Here is a 26,355-nt window from a genome sequence, read left to right as displayed (position 1 = left end):
TGCTGCTTGTGCCTACAGCAATGCTGTCAAATAAGCCAAAAAAACCCTTTAAGTCGATTAAATTACTGATACCGATTAGAAGTTGATCTAAGAGAGTGGGTTTGGATGGAATATTGGGAAGGAATCACAACTGTGAGGGTGGGAGGCCCTCACTCAGGGTGCCCAGAGCAGCTGGGGCTGCCCCTGCATCCCTGGCAGTGCCCAAGGCTGGGTTGGAGAGGGCTGGGAGCCCCTGGGACAGTGGGAGGTGTCAGGGTTGGAACTGGATGAGCTTTAATGTCCCTTCATCCCAAAGTATCCCACGATTCCGTGAACTTTGGGTGAAATAAGTGTTAATTTCTGTCTCACAGCTGAGCCACGCCTGGAGTCCAGCTCTCACCCAGACAGGTTTTGTTTAGCTGGATTAATCCAAAGAAGTTTCTCTTGATAAGAACAACAGGAGCTTCCATTCCTGGTTAAGGAATCCCCCTAAAATAATTGTAGGTAATGTTTCTAGAAGGTTCCCCAAGTGTGCTGGTGGGTGGGCAGCCCATTTTCTTGTGGAGTGGCCTGGGTTAGGAGTGAGGCCAGCTCAGCTCTTGTGACCATTTAATGGTTCTAGAAGTGCCACCCCTTCCATTTACCCAGGAAAAGCAGCTCTGAGCTCTTTATCAGCACAGCTGAGGTGTTTGCTGAAGAAATGGGGGATTGATGCCAGCAGGATCAAGGCAGCTTTTCCAAATAACTGCTTCAAAACATCCCCATCCCTCCTGACAAATGGCCCATTTGCTCCTGCTCCTGCTCCTTGTTTGTGCTTCTGACAAATCATTCCTTCCCTCCTCCTTTTTGATGTGCCAAGCTCTGAGTGTTAGCACATGGAGAGCTGATTGGATAATCAAATAGTCTTCAAAGATCCTGCGGAAGAACTCGGGGCCCTGAGGAGAGGTAATGCTCAGGGCCGGCTGATAACAGCACCTGCCATTGGCAGCTGCTTTGAAGATGTCGGCTCTGGGAACACACCCCGGTGCCAGGCTGGTCTTTTCTCAGGAATACAAATGGAAAAACAGTTGCAGAATGAACTCCCATGCAATAACTTGCAATAATTTGTACGAGAGATAAGCACGAGGTTGGCTTGGAACAGGGCAGTTCAGTGTTTGCTGTCTGAAGCCTGGCATTTCAGTCCTCAGCTCTGAGTCCAGGAAGAAACTCCCCTTTGGAAGAATTAGAACAGGATAACTGTGTCCCATTCTTGTGGGAGCTCATGGAAATGTCTCTGTGGGCTCATATCAGGTGTAAAATGCCCATGGTGGGATTCTTGGGGCCAGCAATTGGACTTGATCCCTGTGGGTCCCTTCCAGCTCAGGAGATCCTGGTTCCAGGTCATCATTGGCCTTGAGGAGCTTGGCCTGGAGCACTGGAGAAGTAAATCCCTTGAGAAATGATTTTATTCCCCCAAAATATAAGTGAGTATTCATCTGAAAACACCTGAAGCAAATACTTAATTTCAATCTCAGTCCTGTCTGCTGCATCCTGTGTACCAAGGCTGACACAGGGATAATCCCATTTGTTGTAAGTATCTGATTCTTTTCCTGATTTCATGGGCCTGGGAGAAATCATGAAATGCAGCAACAAAAATGGCCTGTCATGGTAAACTAGTAAAGTAAAAAAAGGCTTTGGGGGTTATAGAAAACCCGTGATAAATGTTTTGTTGTTTATTTTTAATTAATTGTCAGAGTCTTTTCAGTCTCTTCAGGGTCCCATTTCTCCTTGAAAACTGGAGGAACGTGCTTCGTGCCAAGGTAATTTCTGGTTTTGCTCCCTTCCAGAATTTGGATGTTTACCTAAAGTCAGCAGCAGATTTTTGAGCCCCTGAGCAGCCACTAGATGTCAGGTTTGGATTAGTGCTCTGAGGACTGGGCTGGTTGGGATTCTGGAATGGCTGGAAGTGGTCATGATGGAAATGAAATGGAACTGAAATGTGCCCTTTCCCCCCAGAATGTCCACCTCACGTTTCCCTGGAGTTCTCTTGGAGAAAACCCTCCAGGCCACCTCCTGCGTGTCTGAACCGTGCACAGAGGGAACTCCAGGAGCTTGAACCAGTCTCGGGTTTGGAGCTCAAGCACCACTCCCCGTGTGACAGCACTGCCTGGGAAGCAGCTCCTCACAGGTACCACCCTCAGAGGGAATGTTTGCAATCAGAGCTTCCAGGCTGGAGCCTCTGAGCTTCTCTCCTCCCAAGAGGGCAAGAGGGAATCTGAATTTGCTGAGGGATTGGCTCCTTGGGCATTACTGTAGTACCCAAGTGATTCTCCTTGGATGCAGAACCTCTGCCTTCAGTGAGGCACACGTTGCCTTTTTTCCCTGCACGACTGCCAGATGGGTGAATTATTTTATATTTTCGTTTCACAAACAAGCATTTTGGTGGCTTTTCCATCTGTCAGATTTGAGATTGGTGACTCGTTAATGTTTCAGAGAAGCCTTTTTGGCTGCCAGGAGGGGCTGATTCCCGCAGCGCCTCTGCAGAGGTGCAGGTGATGCAGCACCGGGGCCTTGCCCTGTGCTTGTGCACTGGGATGGAAAAGCATGGCAGGATGGGGCTGGGAGAGGCAGGATATACATACATACATGTCTGTACATGGTACATACATGGCTGTATATCATACAGACATGTGGGTATATCATACATATCTGTGTATCATACACATATGTATGTATATCCTGTGTTTCCTACATACATGCATGTGTATCCTGTATATTTTACATATGTGTCTGTATATCCTGTATATCATATATACACATCTGTATATCCTGTATATCATACATACACATCTGTATATCCTGTATATCATAAATACACATCTGTATATCCTGTATACATGTCTGTATATCCTGTATACCATACATACATGTCTGTATATCCTGTATACCATACATACATGTCTGTGTATCCTGTATACCATACATACATGTCTGTATCTCCTGTATATCATACATACACGTCTGTATATCCTGTATACATGTCTGTATCTCCTGTATATCATACATACACATCTGTATATCCTGTATACATGTCTGTATCTCCTGTATATCATACATACACGTCTGTATATCCTGTATACATGTCTGTATATCCTGTATATCATACATACACATCTGTATATCCTGTATACATGTCTGTATATCCTGTATACCATACATACATGTCTGTATCTCCTGTATATCATACATACACATCTGTATATCCTGTGTATCATAAATACACATCTGTATATCCTGTATACATGTCTGTATATCCCGTATATCATACATACACGTCTGTATAGCCTGTATACATGTCTGTATCTCCTGTATACCATACATACACGTCTGTATCTCCTGTATATCATACATACACATCTGTATATCCTGTATACATGTCTGTATATCCTGTATACCATACATACATGTCTGTATCTCCTGTATCTCACGCATACATGTCTGTATACATGTATACATGCAAAGGGACCCGCTCTCCTCTACAGGAGCTCCTTTACAGAGCACACCGAAGGCCCAGCGCCCATGCCGGGCGGAGAAGCGCCGCTAACACCTCTCCCCTGCGGGCACCGAGTGCCACCCGGGCCGAACCGCGGGCTGGCCTTTGCCTCCCTCTGTCCCTTCTGGGGCCCGGGCTGAGAGCGACGCGGGCCCGAGCGGGCACCCCGGGGGCGCTGCAGCATCCCCCGGCGTTCCTGCCCTCCTCCTGCCGCTCTCCTCCTCCTCCTCCTCCCCCCGGCACGCAGCCCGGCCCACCGCCGCCGGAACAAAAGGGGCGGCCGAAGGTGGCGGCGTGGCCGCGCCCGCTGCTCCCGCCGCTCCGCCACCATGTCCGCCAGCGGCGGCAGCTCCCCCGGCAATGCCGTGAAGAAGCGGAGCCCGGCCGGCTCGGCCGCCTCGCTGCCGCAGGAGGAGGAGAAGCAGGCGATGGAGAAGATGCTGGAAGGGGCGCAGGAAAACGGCTGCGCCCGCTCGCCATCGCCCTGCGGCTCGGCGGAGGGGGTGACCCTGAAGCGGAACATCACCCTGCTCAACGGCGTGGCCATCATCGTGGGCACCATCATCGGCTCCGGCATCTTCGTCACCCCCACGGGCGTGCTGCGGGAGGCCGGCTCGCCGGGGCTCTCGCTCGTGGTCTGGGCCGTGTGCGGCGCCTTCTCCATCGTGGGCGCGCTGTGCTACGCCGAGCTCGGCACCACCATCACCAAGTCCGGCGGGGACTACGCCTACATGCTGGAGGTGTACGGCTCCCTGCCCGCCTTCCTCAAGCTCTGGATAGAGCTGCTCATCATCCGGCCCTCCTCGCAGTACATCGTGGCTCTGGTGTTCGCCACCTACCTGCTCAAGCCCATCTTCCCCACTTGCCCCGTGCCCGACGAGGCCGCCAAGCTGGTGGCCTGTCTGTGTGTCTGTAAGTACCAGCGAGTGGCGTTCGGGTGCCAGGCAGGAGGGGCAGGTGGGGTTTAGGGAAGGAATTCCTCCCCGGGAAGGTGGGCAGGCCCTGGCACATGGTGCTCAGAGAAGCTGTGGCTGCCCCCGGATCACTGAGGTGACCGGGCTGGAGCATCCTGGTCTGGTGGAAGGTGTCCCTGCCCATGGGACAGGATGACCATTAAATTCCCTTCCCATCCAAACCATTCCGTGATTCAGTGACCCTCCGCAGGTCCCCGCTGTTCCTACTCCACGTGGTTCCTCACTCTCCATCACCTTCCCCTAAAGATCTGCACCATCTCTCCTGTGCTACGCTGGTTACATCCTGGGTTTTTGGGGTTTTTTTGGCTACTTTGAATAGCCACAGCAGAAAATGTGTCTCCACCCGTAAAAAATTCAGCAGAAAATTCCTCAAATGGCAGCTGTGGGCTAGTGAGGCTCTCTGATTCCCGAGCAGCGTGTGATCAATGCAGCATGCGTTTTTCCTGGGAGCTGGAATGGGATTTCTTGTGCTTTCCCACAGGACCATGCAGGGTAAAGCCCCCTTGTCCCCGGGCTCTGCAGGGCCCTGTGGGCGTTGGTGTGCGGATTTGGGTGAGGATAACAATTATCTGTCACCAGCAACTGGTGCTGAACTCGCCCCTGAGCTGCTTTCAGCACCAGATGTGAGAGGAGGTGTTTCCCGCCCGTGTGTGCGCTGATAGCGCGCTCAAAACCTGTTTTTGTGGGGTTTCTTTTGCCAGCAAACATTGTCTGGCTGTCTGTCCGTCTGTCTGTCTCTGGGGCGATGCCTTGCAGGGATGTTCGGTCACGGTGGGGTGAAGTCAGGAGCAGTGGTGCCAGCCTGGGCACACAGAGCCCTGCCCGGGCACTCAGATCTCTCCCAATGCACTTTTTGTCACCTCTCTGCTCTTTTGGGATCTGCAGTTTTGCCACTCAAATCATTTTTTCTGTTCCTCTGCTGACTGCAAAGTCACCCCATCCAAATTCCCAAACCTTTAAATACAGGACCATGCCCTGCCTCTTCCCTCCTCATTTCCCATTCAGTCTGTTCTGCTCCACTGGAATTTAATCTCTTTCTAGAGATGTTTATTGGGAGAAGATTCAGTTTTTGTGAGGGCTTTATAAATCGTTTCTTCACTGTACAAATTCACAGCCAGGTGATCTCTACATTTTTGCATTTTAAACGATGAGAGGGAAGCTGCTCGTTGGTGCTGCCCTTTTCTAGAATTGTGTGAGATTCCTTCCCCCCCCCCCGAGGATCTCAGGCATCCCAAAGCTGCAGCACATGGTCGTTATGGGAAGATAGATTGTCTGGAAATGTCTCAGAGCCAGCCTGACCCGGGCTGTGGGAGGTAAATGATATGGTTAATTATAGGATTGATAACAGGCATGGCACTGGGCTGTGCTTTCTTCAGGCAAGACTGAAACTGCTCAGTCCGCAGCTGATTTTTAGGAATATAAAGGTACCTGGGCAGGTATGTGGATTTCCATCCAAATTTTTTACAGTGTGTAGAGTGTTTCTTAGGGAAATGTACTCATTTAACAAAGACAGCTGTAAACTGGTCAGGGAATAGTGCTTCTGATGGGTGTGCTGCCTTTTGGAAATCTGATTTTCGAGCTTTGCTGCTGGTCTGCGCTGTGGGTTCCTCAGGAGAGGGGCAGGAATGCACGTGCTACTTGTGCTCCTTGCTGAAAAACCAAGGAATTAGGATATAATTTAAGGTTTTCTTGCTGCCTTATGGCAAAGTTTTGCCGTGCGAGCACAGATGGAGCTGGCAAAGCCTTTGGGGACATGTTTCTAACCAAAAGTGACTTTTCATCTTCAGGATCATTCCCAAAAGGGGTCTCTGTTCCCATTCTATTGCTCAAAGCCCAGGGCAGGGTTAAACAGACCTGTCCACGTTGGGATCTGTTCACTGGTGAGGATTTGCAGCACCAAACTCCTTGGAGCCAGCTCTCATTCCTGTTTATGCTCCTCCAAGAAAAGTCTCCAGCCTTCCTTTGGTAACAATTAGGATTTGCCTGGGGCAGAATTTGTTCTTGAACCTCTATCCTGAACTGCCAAGGGAAAGGTTTGGAGTTCTCCAAATCTGCATCATCCCCATGTGTTTCTCCTTTAAGCTCTGCTCCCCCTTGCACTGCTGGCTCTTGGTTTGTTTATGCTTTGGGTTAAGTTTGGGGTTGTCTCCTTTGCTCCAAGAGGTTTGTTCATCCTGCAGCGCCTTCAGCAGGGCAGCTTTTGGGAACTTTGATTTTTGGAACTTTGATTTTTGGAACTTTGAGCTTTGGAATCAGCTTTTCATCTCCCTGGTGCCAAAACCACACCGTGACCCAGGAACAATAAACGAAATAAATCTGCTCCAGGGGCTCAGGCAGCCACACAACACTTGTGGGGACTCACAAACAGCTTTGTTCAAACAGAAACTGCACAGAGAGACTTCTTTAGTCTTTTCAAAAGCTCTAGAGTCGAAAAAAAAATGACCTATTTGTGCATAGGCTGTAGCACATACATGAATGAGTTACTCAAAATGGGGGAGAGCAGCTTGGGAAGCAGCAGAGGAATTTGGGACCTGGGGCTGGGGTACAGTAGCCAAAATCCAGCCTTGCAGAACAGTCCCAGCTCTATTCCTTGCAGGGTTTGTATCTCCACACGAAATGCACTTGGCTGCACAGTTTGTAGTAAGAGGAGGAATAACTAAAGTTATTTGTTTCCACTTTGCTGCTGCTGAAGGGTTGAATAAATCATGTGTTGTTCAGAATTTGCCACCGTGAACTTCAGAGAGTGAATTAATGCATTAAGAGAATCTAAATCACAGGCTTGAGTGAAAGGAAAAAAATGGTTGGAAGAGAGAGTTTTGTTCCCCTGGAAGGTGCTGAGGAAAACAAGGTGGGTGGTAAGGAGAATTTCCCTACAAGCAGGTATTTTCTGCCCTGGAGGTTGTAATCTACACACAGTTGGTATGCAGGGCTTCTTTCATGGGCACCGGGAGTGCCTGTGGTGTTTGCCACAAATAAAAGCTGGGAATCCACTCCAGGGAAATCTTCCTGGAGCAGGAGGGGTCAGGCTGTTCATCTTTAGCCTCATTTCATGTTCCCCAAATTTGGCTGAAGACTTTGCAGGCTGCAGGTTACTTGGGTGATTCAGAAACTTGAGCATCTCTTTTAGCTGGGAGATTGGATGGTTGACACTTTAAAACTCATAACACAAAATCCATCCACGTTTGGTGTACAAAAATTGGAAGTTCAGGAAACAGAGTTTGTGCATTTGTGTGCAAACCCAGGAATAATTTGAATTCTCTCACTTCTGAGCTCATCTAAACCAGTTTTACCTCTTCTGTAGTGGGTGGGGGGACAGTTATTAGGTGCTGAATTTGCATCCCTGATGATCTGCATTACAATGTCAATATTGGACACGGCAAAGAATTAAACCTTGGATCCTGTGCTCTGTCTCAGCTGTGAGGGGCTCAGGTTTTCTTTCCATCCTGCTGCCACTTGTGTGAACGCTTCAAGTTAATAAATCCTAACAAAAATCAGTAAAAATCACCAGTACACGCTGTGTTTTCCAGAGAGGGCTCAGGGATGGAAGGTGTTAAACTGATTTATTAAAGATGCTGTGGCTGTTCCTCATTTCCCACTGTTGATTTGCAGATTTCCTGCTTGCACAGAGGCACCTGCCCAGGTCTGGTGCAGTAAATTCATTCCCTGTGCATCAGGGAGACAGGAATGAAGCTGCTGCCAGCCCTGAGCTGGATCTTGGTGTTCCACAAGTGCCTGAGCTGTTCATCCCACACATCCTCACACCCTGAGAGCCACATACAGCTTCTAGAATTCCCTGATTTCCTGACAAGAAAATCTGCTCCACAGTGGAAAACTGGGATTGGACTCGATAACTCATCCTTGTGAATACTTTCCAGCTCAGGATATTCTGTTGTTTTAATTTTGTTCTTGCTCCTCAGTGTTAGATCAGCAGTTTGACAGTTTGCTTCTGAATTCGTGTCTCACTTGTTAATTAGATATGGAAATCTGGCACTAATTATGCCAGCACAGCAATATCAAAGCCAGGGAATTTTAATCTTCCTCAGAATTTATCTAAACTTCCCTCCCTGCTTCTGAGCTCTGCTGTTGGGCATTCCCCCTGCAGGGCTGGGATTCCAGGGAATGCTGATAAACTCCTCATTTGTCTCTTCTGTTTAGAGCAGCCAGAGAGTGGAAGGATGAGCAGGAGGCAGGTCTGAGAGCCCTTGTCCTGTGGAAGTGCTGACACTCCTGAGAGAAGGAGTCCAAGCAAGGGTGGCTGCCAAGCTGTCCAGGAGGGAATATCCAGTGTCAGCATTGCACCCAGAAGTCCCAGATCCTGTGGGAAGCAGGAATGTCTTTATTTGACATCAAGGTTTTGCTGCCAGGCTCAGCTCTTTTACAGGTGTGTGGATTTTCACCTCATCAGGAATTAACTGCCAACACCAAACACACCCAGGGCCTGTCTGCCTGAGATGGGTTCCTTCTGCAGCATTGCTGCTTTTCATTAATCAGCCAGGACAAGCTGGGTGTGAAGCTTTGAAGATTTCTTTTCCCTCCTCCAGAAAGGTGGATTAAGGGACTAAAGCTCCATCAGCAAATTGCCCTTGGTGGAGTGGAGTGGAAGGAAAGGGTCTGTGGAGCCCCTGCTGGATGGCAGAGGCTGCAGGGCTGAGGTTGCTTTTTTAATCTGTGTTTAATTAGAGCAGCATTAATGGAAACAGGCTCTGACACTCACAGGGCTCTCCAGAAATCAGTGAGAGCTTGGAGGGCTCTTGAAACACACAGGGAGCAGCCACTGCAATTCCAGCTCCCCTCTCCTGGCTCTCACAACAATTACCCCAATAAATGTTACTGTGTTTGAATCATTTATGGTATCACTGAGATCATTCTGAGTCTTTCTGCTCTGGCATGAACAAATTGGGAAGGTTTTTGTGGAAAACCCCTCCAGGGTCAGCCTCATTTAAAGCAGCATCATTTGTTTTAAGTATTCCAAGAGTTCCATAGTCCCAGGGCCAGATGTGGCCACAGATCCAGTACAAGGGATGGGAAATTCAGGTTTTCCAGTCAGGATGCAGAGCTGGATTCTGTGCACACAAAACAGTGGCAGGTGCTGCTCCCTGTTGGGAAGATGCTTCTGTGAGGTGAGCATGGAGGTAGTTTGGGATGGTTAATTTGATGGGAATGGGAGAAATAGGGAGAAAAGATATAGAAAAGCTCTTTCTCCTTGTATTTTGTTTGTTTTCCTGAGGTAAAATGTCCTGTTGGTGGAATTGCTGTGTCATGTCCTTTGGAAACCTTGGCAGTAAATCACAGCCTTCTTCCTAAGGAGCCAAAATAGCAGCTCCTGCCTCTAGATAGGAGCCACCTCTCCCAACACTCAGGAATTCTTTGGAGTTTTCCTGTGTCCTACTCTTATTATGGGATAGGGGTGTTGACCTGGTCAGGCTGCCTGGGGTTGTTTGTTGGGACATCCAGAGTTCCTGGCCTCAGTGTGGGTTTGGAGATGATCCCTTTTTTAAACCCCCTGGTAGGGCAAGTTTGCCTTCTCCTTGTTGATGTGTCCATTCCCTGATTGCTGTTTTGGAAAGAGGAATAAAAAGGGAACTGGGAAGCATTGCCAGGGATGTTGATTATTATAAGGACATTTTAATATGGACACATTGACTCTGAGGCCAGGAGCTTTCCAACAGCCTCATGTGCCCCCAGGCCTTTCCCCTTCCAGGACTGACTGCCCTGGGTGTTAAGTTTCTCCAGGGATTTGTCCTTGCAGAAATATCTGCAAAGTTTTTCCCTCTGCTTTTTCCCTTCCCCACCTTGCAGGGCACAAAAGTCTTCAGTCAATACCTGCCAAGTTGAAATATCCTGAATCATTTTCTGCTTGTGACCTTGCCTGTCCCATGTTGGCATGTGCAGTTGGAAAGAGTCACCACAGATTTTTGGGAGACACGGTAACATCCCAGCCGCTGGAATATAAAATTGGTGGGGTGTTTTTGCCTTGGTGGATTGATTTTCCCATGGGTTTCATCCACTCTGCTCAGTAGAACTTAATTTTTGCTTTGTCCTGTGTGGATTAACTGTGATCTGCACTTCATGTGGAGGGAGAGGAGCAGCCTTTGCTGTGGGATGGGGTAAGGAATGTTCTGGGAGTAATTGTGAGGGAAAGTCAACATCACCCAGTGGCAGATGGTAAATGGGAGCATCATCTTACAGTGGCAGGGGCCAGGCACTCTGGAAATGTGGCTTACAGACAGAGTCATGCATGACAGAGCAGTTCACAGGCCTTGTTTTCCTGGCAGGGAAGCTGATGGAAGGGATTTCTCTTCATTGTCCCTTCAATTTCCCTTTATTTTCCACAACTTCCCAACCTGCTCTGTGTTATCACTGGGTCCTGTGATACCACAAACAGGACTCCCATGGGAATTAAGAGCAAGTTAAAGAGTTTAGTCCCTTAAAGGCAGCTACTTCCACACATTTACCCATGTTCCAGAGGTGTAGGTGGAATCTCACTGCCAGTGCCACAGGTTGGGCCCAGGAGGTGAAATTAGGGACAAAAGGGCCATTGTGCAAGTGTGTGTGACCCCACAGGCAGCTGTGCCAGTACCTTGGGAATTCATTCCTGTGCTCATTCCAGAGATTTCACCTGCAAAGCTGCTGAGGAAGATCTTGGGCTGAGCAAGCTCTGACACCCCCAGGCAGTTCCCTGTGGGAATTGGATCCTTGTCCCTGTCCCTTGTCCTGGGAGAGCTGCAGCTGTGCCTGTGGACAGCAGTGCTGCCAAGGCTCTTGCATCAGAAGTGGCAGCCCAGGTTCAGCTGTGTCTGCTCCATTCCCACTGTTTGCTCTGGGCACAGCCTCACTCTCCCCATCCTGCCTTTCCCCAGACACAGGAGCTGTGGTTCCATGGATGTGTTCTAGGAGGGATTGATCCATTTATCTGTCTGCAGTTTTTCCTGTTGTCCTCTAGGAGTTGTGTCTGGGAGAGAGCTTGGGAGGCAACTTCAGAGGCAAACAGCCATAAAATGAGAATTGTGGGTAAAGTCCTGGGTCTGGTGTCACATTAATCAGTTTGTCCTTGTTCCTATCAGGAGTGGGGAATTCCCTGGCTGTGCAGGTGAGTGCCAGTGGAGCAGGTTCAGTGAGGTGCCTGAAGCCAGCAGGGACTGCAGGACAGAGGAAATACTGAAGCCAGACCTGCTGGTGTATTTAGAAACTCAGATTTCCCTCTGTGGTTTGAGTTGCCTTGGAATGAGGCTGGGCTGGAGCAGTCCCTGGAGGGTGAAGGGATGAACAGCACCTGGAGAGCAAAAACCAGGATCTCTCCTACCAGAGTCATGAGTAATTAATCACCTGAGCTAGATTAGGTGTAGGGGAAACTTTTGTTATTGTGAGGGTGGGGAGACCCTGGCACGGGTGCCCAGAGCAGCTGTGGCTGCCCCTGGATCCCTGGCAGTGCCCAAGGCCAGGCTGGAATGGACTTGGAGCCACCTGGGACAGTGGAAATTGTCCCTGCCCGTGGGATTGGAACAAGAGGAGCTTTAATGTTCCTCCCAACCCAAACCAGTCTGGGATTCTCTGAAAAGTCACCCCCTGTCCATCTGCCATCCCTTCAGCTTTCTAACACTTATTATCCCAATTATGTAAAGCTTTGGAGAGGGGCTGCTGGCTCAGCCAGGCTGTGGCACATCAGGTCAGGCTGAAATCCTCGTTCCTCGAATGATTTCCCAGCACAGCCCTGATGGGTCACTCCAAAGCTCTGCCCTGCTGCTGGCTGACAGGGGCTGGAGCCTTAGGAAAACACTGCAGGAATTAGGGCAGCACAGCCTGCTCTCTGTGTCAGTGCCCTGGTTTGTGGTGGAGCTGTGCAGCTTTGCTGTGTTTTTCCTGGAGTGATTCAGCCGAGGTGAGGGAGCGTTGCCAGGAGGATCCCACAGCCCCTGCCTGCCAGGGCAGCATCTGGGATCAAAGCAATCAAACTTGCTGCCCTAAGAAATCCCAGCCTCCTGAGAAGCTCAGCAGCCACTGGAATTTGTCCTGGAGTTTTATGGAAAAGCTTTCATCCTGTTTGTTGTCTGTTGGATTCTTCCTGATGGGTGAGACTGGGGGATTCAGTGGAGAAACTCTACTGTGCTCCTTTAGGAAAGACAAATATTATTGTAAAGGAGGAAAAGCAAAGCTGAGGAAATGTGACTGGCAGGGCTCTGACTGATGACCACAGCAGAAACTTCCAGCCCTGTTTACTCTATGATCCCAAACTGGTTTCTCTTTTTTTAGGGAGTCTGTTTATCTGGCACCAACGGGGCTTTGGGGCTGAACATGTGTAGGGTTTCCTACACACTTGGAAACTTTTGCCAATCATTTTCACCACCACCCTCCAGGGGACTCTGTACAGAGCCAGAGCAGGGCAAACAGCCCCTAAAAATCAGTGTTGAAGTGGGGGTGAAGCATTTATTGCCACAGACACACAATGCCTAAATGGGGCAGGGACTGTCACTGTCACACCTCTCAGGGCTGTCCTCACCACGACAGCAGCAGCAGCAGTGTGGTCCTAGATGGGTGAGCTCATCCTCTAAATATCCCTCAGTAAACAAGGGCAGATTTATTTTTAGCATAATCACTGGTCAAAGGGAATCCTGCTCCAGAGCCTGCTGCCCTGAGGACTCACTGGAGGTGCTTTCACTGCCTGGGTTGGGAGTTTTGCTGGGAGACATTCCCTGTGTTTCCTTGTCCCCTGTAGCACTCGAAGGTCACTTGGTTAAGCTGTGTGTCCTCCTTGCTGCTGTCTGGCCGTGTCCCTTTGCCCTGTCCCCAGAGGCAGATGTGTCCCAGTGTCCCTCTGTGGGGACAGAGCTGTGACCCCACAGGACAGGGCTGCTCCAGGGGCTGGGAACTGTCCAGACCCGTCCCTGTCCTGTATCTCCTGGAGGGGCCTGGCACAGGGACAGTGGCGTGGCACATCTGTCACCACAGTCACTCACCCCTGCTCCTGGCCAGAGCCCAGCTCGTGCTGTCCTGTGTCCCCAGCATGGCTCTGCTTCCCCAGCAACAGCTCAGGGTCATTTCAGCCTCAGCCACACTCCCAAAGGGGCTCCAAGGGCACGGGACAAAAATCCATCTCCAGTCCCTGTTTGCTGCTGGCTGTCACCTCTGTGGGATGGCTTGGATCCCGTGCTTTCCTTCCTGACACACACAGCTCTCACTTCACCACACTTGAGCTGCTCCTGTGTTGGAATGGCAGCAGATCCTGGAGCTGGGAGAGTGGGGGAAGGAGCCAGTGATCCTGGAAGCCATTGGATGCTGGGACACTGGCACGGGCTGCCCCTGGATCCCTGGCAGTGCCCAGAGCCAGCTTGAATGGGGCTTGGAGCACCCTGGGGTGGTGGGAGGTGTCCCTGCCCTTGGCAGGGGTGGGAATGGGTCTGTGAGATCCTTCCAAGCCCACCCACTCTGAGATCAGCTCTGGGCTCCAGCTCCAGCTCCCGCCCTCAGGAGAGGGACTGGGATGTTTTGGGAAGCAGCTGCTTGGCTCTGCTCAAGAGCTCCTGTGAAGAGGAGCTGCAGGCTCTGGGAAGGAGCTTTTGCACAGGGGCAGAGGGAGGTTGGAAAGGATCCTGCAGGGAAAAGCCTCCAGCTCCAGGAGGAGGTTTGGGATCTGCTCCTCCCTGAGCTGCTGGTGAGAGCTCAGCCTGGGGCTCGCCTGGGGACAGTGAGGGGTCACTGGGCTGGAGGGAGGGCATCCAGCACGTGGGCACTGCCACCCTCAGTGTGACATTTGCTGTGTCTATAACAAGCAGCAGGCTCTGGGGAGGGAGCAGGGCACCAAAATAGTCAATGATTTGTGAGGGCAGCAGAGCTTTGCTGCAGCAGGTGAAGCTCAGGCTTTGATCAAGGCCTGGTTCAGGCTGTGCCCTGCCTGGCAGGAATGTCACACTGGCAGGAGTGGGATGCAGAGGAGCTGGGGGGGAATGTGGCAAGGAAAGGTTGGAAGTGAACCCCAGTAGTTGCATTAACCACAGGGCAACTTGTGGGCAGCAGGAGCTTCTCAGCAAACAAATACTAAGCCCTCAGGAGTGTTTTCCAGTGGAGCAATCCCATTCCATGTCCCAAGGACCACAGGCATTATTCAAAACACTTATTGCCAACATAAAGGTGCAATTGAGAAGTGTGAGGCTGCAGAGCTCTCAGTGAGTTTCTCTTCTGGGAAGAGGCTCTGGTTGGTTGGTCTAGCAAAAGGAAATCACTGAATGGTTTGGGTTGGAAGGACCTTGGAGAACATCTCATTCCACTGTCCCAGGCTGCTCCAGGTCCCATCCAAGCTGGCCTTGGGCACTGCCAGGGATCCAGGGGCAGCCACAGCTTCTCTGGGCACCCAGGGCCTCCCCACCCTCACAGGGAGGAATTCCTTCCATGTATCCCACCTAAAGATTCCTTGTGATTTTTGGTGCATTTGGCATGTCTCCCTGAGTGCTGACCTTGTCCCTTTTGTCCCCTCAGTGCTGCTGACAGCTGTGAACTGCTACAGTGTCAAAGCTGCCACCCGTGTGCAGGACGCCTTTGCTGCGGCCAAGCTGCTGGCGCTGGCTCTCATCATCATCCTGGGCTTCGTGCAGCTGGCAAAGGGTGAGTGCTGCTCCTTGTCTCCTTTTGGGTACAGCAGGATCAGTGGCAAAGCCCAGGAGTCCAGCCCCAGGTGTTCCAGAGCTTTACAAACCTCCCCGTTCTCTCAACTGCTTGGGGGATGTTCCCAGCTTTGCCAAAGGCTGGGGTTTTGTGCTTTATTTGTGGGATTTTATGTTATCACTGCCAGGCTTGATTTCATGCTCCTGAAACCACTTAAAGTCTTTCCCACTTACACAGAGACAGTGATTTCTCCCTTTGGGAGTGAAAATGTTGGTGCTGCTGCACTGGCAAATCTCTTTGTAACATTTTGCTCTCAGAGAATTATCTGCATGTGCAAACCTCTCCCAGTCATCTTAATCCTTCCACAAACTCCCCCTGCACATTTCCCTTCATCCTGTTCCAGGTGTGCAGTGGCTCAGGCCAGCTCTGGGTCACCCAGGGACACAGAGCCCACGAGGAGCAGAGATTGGAGCTCTCAGCTGGCTCTGGCACCTGGAAAAGGAGACAAAAATGGGAAGATAAAGCAGATTTTCTGGTGCTTCTGCTGCTTTGCTTCATGCACCCATAAAATCCTCTCAGAGCAGGGAGATGGTTTGTTCCAAACCCATTTGAGTTTGTTCCAAACCTGATTAACTCACAGCTAAACCAAAGTGTGGCTTTTTTGTGCAAGTTTTGTGGGAATAAATGTGTCTTGGGGAACAGTTATGTCCTTGTTTGCTGAAAGGGGATAAAATCTCCAGGGAATGGTGTCCCTGCACAGGGGTGAGTCTGTGTCTGCTCGTGGGTCTCTAATTCCTGTCTCAGCTCTGGGAGCCAGTGCTGTCTTTGCAGAATTTCTTGCTTTGTCAGAGGTTTTATTTTCTTCCAGCTCAGTGCAGACACTCAACAGGGACATTGTTTGAGGCTTATCAGAAAACACACCTCCTCCCTCTGCCCAGCTCCCCAGCCTGCTCTGCTGGACCTGAATCTCTCTCAGGAGGAAAAGGATAAATCAGGATAAATCTCTTTGAGCTGGTTAACATTTTACCATGAAGATCTTTACAACTGGGCTTTGTTTGCAGATAGAATCTCAATTTGCATCTTCAGAATGTGCTGTTCTTTTGGCCTTTTTGGGGAGGCTGGGCCACTTTGTGCCCTGCTTCCACAGGTGGAAATCCATGAGATTTCCCTTGGCTTCTGTGTAACCTCGAAGGGATTTCTGCCCTGTTACAATAAAACCCCCTTCCCCTCCTGTGTCCCAGGAGTTGTTTTCCTTCCTTTGAAGTTTCAGGTGGTTGTGGCTGTGCAGACCTTGCAGGGCAGAGAATTCCATGTGATTTATTTTCCTGCTGATCCACCTGGCAAGGAGATCAAAAGCAGTTCCTGGACAGGGACACCTGTAAGCAAAGACTTTTCTCCCTGTCTGAGCAGCCAACCCTCAAACCAGACAGGATCAGAGTGGGATCCTCAGGATCCACAGCAGATCCTGGCTCCCACTTTGTCCCAGGTGCCCATTCCTGCTTGTCCAGAATCCCAGAGCTGGGATTCTGCCTGGCTCCAGCATGGGTTTTGTTAATCTCCTTTGGGAGGTTCCAGGCTCTCTGCTAAGTCCTTAAGAATGTGCAAGCTTCTTTCCTGTCCCTTCCTCAGCTCCCACCTGCAGTTTGCAGCTTGCTCCATTTTCCTTTCAGTTATTCCTTTTCCTTTCAGGTCACTCTGTGCTTTTAGCAGGGATACAGCAAGAAATTGTCTTTTTTCTTCTTTTTTTTTTTTTTAATTCAAAAAAGCACAAAAATTCCCATTTTCAGTGACAATGGGAGAGCACTGACCTGTCCTCCAGCTTTGTCCCACATTTCCACACCCTGTGCTCATTCCAGTGTTGCTCTTTTTGAACAAAGACTCTTCCCACCAGCAGCTGGGTGACCCCATCCAAGCTGGCAGCAGTTTTGGGGTGAGATCTGCACCCAATTTTCGGGGGGATGGGGTTGTGTATCCCCAGGATGTTCTGGACAATGAACTGGTTTTACTGGTTCCTCTCCCACTGCTGGTTTGTGTTCCCAGTATCCATAAAGAGCCCGGAGGAGCAGCACCACATTTTTTGCTCAAATGTGGAAATTTCTGTCATTTCACAGAAGTCTCTCTGCATTAACCTCCCACCTTCAGCCTTTGGCTTTTTCTCTTTTTATCCTCCCCTTGGCTCTTTTCCTGGTTTGCAGAAGAGCAGGGATCTCTCAAGGACAAAGGACTCTGTGGCAATTTTGCCCACAAAAAGAACATTTCCCTGTCAGCAGCTGTTTCCCATCACTCCTTCCCTGCCCTTCCCAAAGGAGGAGGCTGAAGTTGGTTTCCTACTCAGCCTTTCAAGTGCTTGGAGGTTGACTCAGTGGAACTGAGCTGCTTGGGATGAAATTATTTTATTAATCCAAGAGTAAAACTTTTAAAAAACTTTTTGGGGCTGGAAATGTGTGGCTTGAAAAGTCCTGGATTTGGGTATTGATTTGTAAAATCTTGTGTATGGCCCCCAGATTATAGCCTGCAAACAATATAAACAAACAAACAAATAAATAAATAAATAAATAAATTTAAATAAATAACTTATTTAAATAATGTTATTTAAATTATATTATATTTATATTATAATTTATTATCTATAATATATATTATTATAAATAATATAATTATTATATATAATATATTAATATATTATCTATAATATATTGATCTATTATTTATATAATATATCAATAATATATTAATATATATTATTTAAATAATATTATTTAAGTAAGAAATAACTTACTTAAATAATAGAAATAACTTAAAACATAAAGAGGGTTGGAGTTTTTTCGCTCCAGTATTATGAAAACAAGATTTCTTTTGGTTCTCTCATTTTACCAGCTCTCTCAATTTGCTTTCTGTCCAGCTGGGTATATTTTGGCAGTATTCCTCAGCTGGGGAGTGGGATACCTGGGACTGGATCATGGACAAGGTTTGGACAGCAGGGCTGAGGGATATTTTTGCCCTGGATGTGACACAGAAGTCTGTGGTTCTGTCCTCTCCATACCCACACCTTAAAATTTCCCTTAAAACAGACTGAGGTGTGAAATGGTCAAAAAATCTGGGATTCCTCAAGGACACCCTTGTGCTTTTTAGAGTTGAGGAAATTCAGGAAAGGTTTTGATGTTAAAAAACTAGAAATAAACATATCACAGACATGTTTGACATCTATTTTTTCCCTGTGGATGATGCCTCAGGGTTTCTGGAATGTTTCTGTGCCCTCAGGCTGCTGGAGCAGGGATGCAGCTCCAGCCCTTGGTGTGATCTCTCACCAGCAGCTCTGCTTAAAAACCTGGAATTGGGCCTTTGGGACTTAGAGAAATAGAATTTAACACTGATTTTATTGAATTGCTTTTATTGGATTTATTGTCCCTTTATTTATTGTCCCTTTTCTTTATCCTGGCTGGGAAATTCCTGGTCTGTGGTGCCTCCAGGAGCTGTTTGGTGGCAGCAGCATTTTTCTCCCTGCCTCCCTTCCTTGGGCTGTCAGGGATGCAGAGCTGCATCTGCCAGAGCAGCTCGGGGTCAGTTAAGGACAGAGCAGGCAGGTTTAACTCCAGAGCAGAGCTTAGGCTGGGCATGAGATTTGGAGATTTGGGTTTAATTTGGGCTTTTTTTTTTTTTCTTTTTTTGTTTTGTTTGTTTGATTGATTTTTTGGTTTTGTTTTGGGTTTTTTTTTTGTTTGGGCTTTATTTTTCAGTGGGTTTTTGTTTGTTGGTTTGGTTTGGTTTTTTTGCTTTTGTTTTTTGCAGAGTGATGAAATAATTTGGGTGGGAAGGGACCTCAAAGCTCCTCCAGTCCCACCTCTGCCATGGGCAGGAACACTGTCCCCTGTCCCAGGCTGCTCCAAGCCTTGGAGGAAAGGAAGAGACTCAATTTTCCTTCCCTCTCTCTCTCAGTCATGGGATTCTTCACTAAAAAAGGGCAGGGAAAAAATGTGGACTGGGAGCTACCAAAATAACCCCCAGGGAGAAATAGAGGCCAAAGGGGCCTTTTGTAGCAAAAGGGATTTGATAAGTGAAAGCAGCACCCAGATGTCTCAACCCCACAGTGCCAGACGTTTCCTTGCACCTGGAGTACTAAAAATGGCATTTTAAGAGCCAAGTTCTGCTCACTGAAGATCTGAATCTTCCTTCTGGTACTTTCAGAACCCTCCCAGCAGAGTTCAGGATTTCCAGCCACAATATTACCTTTAGAAAGCTTTTTACAAGCCAGTATTGGGGTGAGGGTGGCAGCGCTGGCTGGGGTGCCCAGAGCAGCTGTGGCTGCCCCTGCATCCCTGGCAGTGCCCAAGGCCAGGCTGGACAGGGCTTGGAGCACCCTGGGACAGCGGAACGTGTCCCTGCCATGGGATGGGAGGAATTTTGAGGTCCCTTCAACCCAAAGCAGTCCTGGATTCCGTGGTCAGCCAGGGCTCCTGGCACAAGGCTGGAGCTGTGAGGGAGTCTGGAGCCCCGAGCAGGGGGATGTCCCCACCCAGCCCAGCCTGGCTCCCAGCAGGGATCCTCCAAATGGATAGGAAACATCCTGAGGGCACAGGAGGATGGCAGGGACAGCATTCCTTGCTGCTGCTGTCCCCTGGCATCCCAAATGCCACCGGAGCCTGCCGGTGCTTCTCCAGCACGGAGCTTCGCAGGGAGGCTCCTTCCTCATCCTCCCCTGGCAGCAGGGACAGCTGCCACACCCTGCCCCTGTAAATCACAGCAGCCTCCTGCTGCAGATTAATCACTTCAATCAGATTAATCAGGTGTCAAACGCTTGTTTTCCTGACTCAGTTCCCTGAATTGTCCCTGTTTTTCCTCCTCCTTTGGGGCTCTGGGGACAGACACCCTGTGCTGAGGGCTCCCTCTCCCCATGCTGAGGGCTCCCTCTCCCCATAGCCGAGTTCCCTCTCCTCGCTGTTGGGGCAAGTTGAAAATATTTAATTATCCTGCAATGCTTTGTGCAGGAGAAGATTGCTGTGCTATTAAAACCAGACTAGACATGACCGGGGAGCAAATGAACATTTTTGAAGGAAAGGCCGGGCACAGACACGCAGCGCCTCACGGGCCCTCCCTCAGCCCTCCCGCGGCAGGGCCCCGGCTGACCCGGCACAATTACCGCAGTCCTGGCAGCTGGAGGAGCCGCAAATGGGCTTTGTGTCACAGCTCGTTACCTTAATTTGGTTAATTGTAGAGCAGAGTGCGGTGGAACAGCCGGTTCAAACCAGGCTCGGGCTCTCCGGGGTGCTGGGCATGGGCAGGGCAGTGCCTGGAGCCCGGGATGAGCTGGGGATGCCCCAAGGCCGTGCTTGGCAGCCTCACCTGCACATTTGTAACCTTAATTTCAGCCAGATCAAAAGCCTGGGGTTGGAATTGTCGAGGCTTGAAGGATGGAGTGCCTGGGAGATGGTGCAGCACACCCCGGCTTCACAGGGTGGGGCTGGATCAAAGCTCCAAATTAGGATCAAACCTAAATAATTCCAGGATTTTTTAGCAGGGCTTGTTGCGGGGATGAGGTTTTAAACTGGGAGGTTTAATTAGATGTAAGGAAGAATTCTTTTATGCTGTGGATGGTGAGATACAGGCACTCCTGTGGTTTAATTTAATTGTGTCCTGACATGTTGCTAAATCCATTTGACCCTGGGGCACAGAAATAAGAAATTTAACAACTCACTGGGAGGTTTTGGGGAGCTCCAGCTCTCCAAAGGTGATGTGGGAAGGGCAGTGAGGTGTTGGCTGCCTCAGGAGAAGGAACATTTGGCCTGAGAGGGTTTTGCCTGTGACAGACAAGGAGGATTTTGGAAGAGCTGTGGACAAGAAGTGGAGTGGTGCTTGTTCTGCTCCCAGATGGGAGCATCCTCCTGGGTGGTGAAGGTGATGGTCCATGATCAGGGTGGGAACATGGAGAGCCTGAGACCTTTGAGAAGAGATATCCTGAGGGGTGTTTGAAGTGCTGGAGAGCCTCCTGCTCTCCCAGTCCATCCATGTGCTGTTGCAGTAGCTAATTGCAGGCACTGTGAACAAAATGTGTCTCTTATTCCCATAACAAAAGGCCTGGAAAGAACCAGACTGGTAATTATTCACGAAGGGCAGAAAATGAGGTGGGGAAAGCTGAGCCCAAGGGATGCAGGGGATCACATTCCACCCCTCCTGCTCAGCCCTTTGAGTCACCTGAGCTAAATTGGGATTCTGTGCAGAACCTGCAAGGCAGGAATTGAGGTTAAACTCAGCCTTTTATCAATCTCTGCGTTTCCTGGCTCTCCTCTTGCACTCAGATTTGTTTTTTAAAAGGATTGGTGCATTTTGCTGAGGAGGATCAAATACATCCAGCACATCCCAAGGGAGATTCAGGGAAGACCCTTCTGGTGCAAGGAGCTGCTGGGAAAGAGGTGACTCCAGCAGAGAACAGTTGGGACTGGGATCTGGGCAGGAGGAGCCTTGCACACCTGAGCTTTGTTGGAGCATCCCTGAGCTTTTCCAGCAGCACCTCCTGGGTGCCCAGTGCCAAGGGATGAAGGGTTAAGCTGCAGGCCCTGCTGACTGCCTTGTGATGCAGTTGCTGGGGTGATTAGGAGAGCTCTGTGCCCTAAGAGGAATCACATGGGCTCCCCCTGGGTGCAGAGGTGCCCCTCTGGATCCCACCACAGTTCCCTGCCCTCAGTCTGGGAGTGTGGCTCTGCCATCCCTGTCCCACAGCCAGCCCCTCCATCAAAGACAGGGAACAAAACAACTGCAGAGCATTTGAAAGCAAAATAAATAAACCTGGGGCTGCTCGGGGAGAGCTGGGACCAGAGGCACAATCAAATCTTCTATTTCTGGCGTTTTCTTTCAAAAGCAGATCCACAACAGGAACTTTTGATCATCAGGCCCTAAAGAAGGTGACTTCTGATATCCAAACCCCCAGAACCTGACTTCCCTCAATCAAAGGGATTGCCACAGGCCTCTGCTTTATCAGGTGGCTGGTGGGACTGGAGGAAATCCTGGGTTTCTGGGGGTTTGGGTGGCTGGTGGAAGTGCAGGAAATCCTGGGGCTTTATCGAAGGCCAGCAGCCTGGAGTTGAGAGGACAATGTGACAATCTCTGTTTGCAAAGCATCTTCCAGCAGGAAGGTCCCCAAGGATGTCCCTGGGACATCACCTTGGTGACAGCACGTCGCAGTGTGAGAAAGTTTGGAGGAGTCAGTCCTTGCCTGAGATGAGTTTTTGGGGTCATCATGTGGGGATGAACCCAACTGGAGCGATCCCTGGAAAACGAGGGAAAATGTGCCCCTGCTCAGCATAACCCAGAAAGGAGCAGGGTGATGATGGAAAGAATTCCATCCTAAGAGCAGCTCTTGCCTCCAGGTTTCTCTGGAGGCCTTTGGGGTTCAGAGCCCGTGGCACTGAGCAGGGTTTGTGTCCTGCAGGTGACGTGGAGAACCTGACCCCTGAGAAATCCTTCGAGGGCACCAAGGTGGGCGTTGGGAACATCGTGCTGGCTCTGTACAGCGGCCTCTTTGCCTATGGAGGATGGTAAGGCACAGCCCTCTCTCCCTGCCACACTGAGCTCAATCCCAGCTCCAGTTATTCCAAACTGAAGCTCCTGCAGGGCTCCCTTGTCAGTCCTCTGAGCACTTGCTCTCGATTTGCTGTGAAAAGAGGCCACTTGTAGCCATCCTCATCATGGAATGATTTGGGTTGGGAGGGACCTTCAGGATCATCCAGTGTGCAGGGACACCTCCCACCATCCCAGGTTCCTCCAAGCCCGTCCAGCCTGGCTTTAGACATCAGCCATCCTAAGCTTTCCTACAGGATCAGTGCCTGTGCCCCTCCTGGAATCCCTGTGCAGATGAGTTAAACTGGAGGGGTTGTTTAACCAGAATTAACCTCTGTCCTTTTGAAATTACAGGAATTACTTGAATTTTGTGACAGAAGAGATGATAAATCCCTACAGGTAGGTGTGAGTCCTGGCATGACTTCCCTGGGGAAAAAGCTGCTGTTTTGGGGAAGCCCCTTCCTCGTGTGTTTAACAGAGGAGGAAGCCAAGGTCTTCATCTGGAAAAAGTGAAAACAAGATGAGTTAATGACCTTCCACCTCCCTGGAATCAGGGAAAGGGAACAATGATGCCTGCAGGAGCAGGGCTGTTGTTTTCCCTGCTCTCCCGTGCTGTGTTATCAGCACTGGGAGAAATTTCTGCTTCCTTGGCCTGACACCTCTGTGAGTTATGGGCCAGGAAAGAGCACTCAGGGCTTTATTGCTGCCTTGGTTCAACTCCCACTGAGCATTTGTGCTGCTGTCCATGTGTTTGTGCTGCTCTCCATGTGTTTGTCCCGTGCTCTTCCCATCCTGTTGAGCAAGAGCTGCTTCCTGCTCTGCCCATGCCTCTCGGGGTTATTTGGGGCCCTCAGCAGAGCAGGACAGTGCTGAGAAATCCCTTCTGCTCCTGGGAAGGTGCCTGGGAGCTGCTGGAAGCTGCTGGGAGCTGAGGCTTGGGGGCACTTGTGCAAGAGCCCATCCTGGCTGCCCCTGGGGGTGCCTTGGTCCTGCTGGGAAGCACAGGGCTGGATCCACCCCCTCCCAGAGAAACAGCAGAAGGGGGGCTGCATTTTGCAATTATTTTCATGTCTGCTGGATGCAGTCCTGGTATTTGACTCCGCTCCTGCAGCTTGGAGCTCTGCTGGAGCAATTAGAGTGGCACCAAGCAGGGTTTCCTTTTGCACTTTCCCTTCACAAATGGAATTAAACTGTTGGGAAAGGCATATTTGTACCAACACAGGCTGTTCACAGACCCACTTAGGCTGTGCCTGAACTCCTTTTCTTTGAGTTCCCTCAGTCCAGACAGCTGAGTTTAGATAGAGCCTAAAACTGCCCAGTGCATCCCTGAGATTGCCATCTCCCCCAGGAATCCCCCCAGCACAAGGGAGCTCCATTGCCCAGAGAGAATCCCTGTGCTGGTGCCACTGGGTATTTTTAATTAAAAGTGATCCTGGATTCCTGCTTGCCCAGGCAGCCAGGGCCTCTCCATGCAAAACATCCCTTCTGCCATCATCCTTCCCTCTCCACCTGCAGCCTCCAGGCTGTTCAGGGACCACTCAGTCCTTGAGGCTGGAAAGGCCTTTAAGGCTGTGAACCAGCACCATGTTCACCACTAACCATGGCCTCAAGTGCCACATCCATGTGGTTTTGAGGGATGGGGAGTCCCCCACTCCTTGGGCAGCCTTTCCCTTGTGGATCCCCTGTCCTGTGGGAGCAGTGTGTGCCTGGGACACTGCAGAGCAGAAAAGCCAGGGAACGGAGCGGCTCAGAGCAAGCTCAGGAGGCTGGCAATCCCTGGGATCAGCAGCTCCCTCCTCAGAGCTGCTCCAGGACAATGGATGTTTTTTTCCTAGAAACCTGCCCCTGGCTATCATCATCTCCCTGCCTGTGGTCACGCTGGTGTATGTGCTGACCAACCTGGCTTACTTCACCACGCTGAGCACCGAGCAGATGCTGACGTCTGAGGCCGTGGCCGTGGTAAGATCCCTCTGCTCCAGCCTGACTCATCCTAGGGCAGGTGAAATCAGCCTTGGAATCACTGCACACATCTCCTGCTTCCTTCCAGGCTGCTTAGGGCTGCTTGCAGAAACCCTGATGTTGAGCAGGAGATAAAGAGCAGGGGAGAACAACGCGATCCCCAGGGGATTATCCTGGGCAGCAGTGAGGGTGGCACTCAGTGCTGCTCTTCATTCTGAGCTAGGGAAGGTTGCTGCTGGCCTTGTGACTGCCCATCAGTTACCAGAGCTTGATATTTATGGGGAAAGGTCACTCAGTCAACACTGAACTGGATTGTTCTCTCTCCATATCTTCTTTGAGAGAAAAATAATACTTCTATTAGTTAAAATGCCAGTGTGGTCAGGAACCCTGATGGCTTCAGAAGGGAGCAGACCTTGCAGACTGAGCCTGACTAGGATTGTTCAGGGCTTCAGGGGGAGTCTCCCAGCCCAGGATGAGCTGAGCCCCTCAGGTGACACTGCTCCATCCTTTGGATTTGGACAGAGGCCCTATTCCAGTGCTGCAGGAGATCCTGGAATGGTTTGGGTGGGAAGGGACCTGAAAGCTCTTCCCATCCCACTCCCTGCCATGGGATCCTATCCCACCCACCTTCCACTATCCCAGGTTGTCCAAGCCAGCCCTATGCAGCCTGGCCTGGAACAGCAGAGGCTGGAAATCAATCCTGTATTGTTGGTGCAAACCCACAGTGGAGCAGCACAGGCTCAGCCTGTGACAAAAAACTGCAGGGCCAGGTCCCTGCGTGTCCCCAGGGCTGGCTCCCAGCTCCTGCCTCAGCACTTGGCAGGAGCTGCTGTCTGAGTTTCCTCACAGTTTCCGTTTGTCTCGAACTTTCCGATAGCTGGTGGGTAAATGTCGTGTCCTGCCCCCGAGGGAAGGGCTGGCTGCTGATGTATTTCAGCAATTCCACAATCTGCTTTTTCAGGGAAGGGAAACAGCACATGGGAATATGGGAAACTCCGTCACAGCTTCAGCACTGAGCTGTGGCATTTTTTGGGATTTCTCCAAATACTCTTTGTAGGCAGCTCGGAGTTTTTTGGGACGTTGTGAGTGTGAAATGTCTCTTGTTGTCCCCCATTTAGGATTTTGGGAACTACCACCTCGGTGTCATGTCCTGGATCATCCCTGTCTTTGTGGGGCTCTCGTGCTTTGGGTCTGTCAATGGATCTCTTTTCACTTCTTCCCGGTAGGTTCCTTGCTCAATCCTGTGGGTTTTGTTTACAAGCTGTGCTCAGTTCCTCACCCTTTGGAGTTCTCCTCCAGAGGGTGGCTGTGGGCAGACACAAAGTCTGGAGGGCCTGGGGGCCACGTGGGGAATGCAGGAAGACAAAGTCAGACTTCAAACCAGATTAAATGCAACCTTTCAGTAGTGTCAATCTTGTGTTCCTCAGGCAAAGTCCTGGTGAGGTCAATAAACAGAACCAGACACAGGCTCGGGGCTTGGGGCTGCTGAGAAAGTGCATTTTATGAGAAGCAGAAAGTTGGGAAACTTCAGGGCTGAGAATCCCTCGGGAAGGGGTGAAAGGCTGGGCAGGGGCAGGACTGAGATGGTTCCGGCTCTGACACATCCCTGGGTTTCCTGAGGAGTCACTTAACTGCTGTCCCTGGAGAGCAGGATAGAAATCCATCCTTCCTGCATTCCTTGGCCATGTCCAGCCTCCCTGGTGAGCAGGGCCTGCTGTTCAGGCCTGGTGTTCCACTCCTGCCTCGGGGCCAGCAGGGCTGAGC

The 26,355-nt window shown here is 50.3% G+C and overlaps 1 protein-coding gene across 1 annotated transcript in view; it reads left to right on the top strand.

Moving 5' to 3' along the window:
• Window positions 1-3,792: 3,792 nt before the first annotated feature.
• The window catches only part of SLC7A5 (solute carrier family 7 member 5), a 31,691-nt gene continuing 9,128 nt past the window's right edge, over window positions 3,793-26,355 (top strand). Inside the window, exons 1-6 of the mRNA XM_066557737.1 lie at window positions 3,793-4,423; window positions 14,956-15,081; window positions 22,505-22,610; window positions 22,987-23,031; window positions 24,468-24,591; window positions 25,710-25,813. Coding sequence (XP_066413834.1) covers window positions 3,841-4,423; window positions 14,956-15,081; window positions 22,505-22,610; window positions 22,987-23,031; window positions 24,468-24,591; window positions 25,710-25,813 — 1,088 coding nt within the window. The 5' untranslated portion in view covers window positions 3,793-3,840. The remainder of the gene's footprint in view (window positions 4,424-14,955; window positions 15,082-22,504; window positions 22,611-22,986; window positions 23,032-24,467; window positions 24,592-25,709; window positions 25,814-26,355) is intronic.

This window comes from Molothrus aeneus, chromosome 11, assembly GCF_037042795.1.
Source record: "Molothrus aeneus isolate 106 chromosome 11, BPBGC_Maene_1.0, whole genome shotgun sequence".
Lineage (NCBI taxonomy): Eukaryota > Metazoa > Chordata > Aves > Passeriformes > Icteridae > Molothrus > Molothrus aeneus.
Note: the sequence above shows the minus strand (reverse complement) of the source record. Positions and strands in the feature narration are given on the sequence as shown.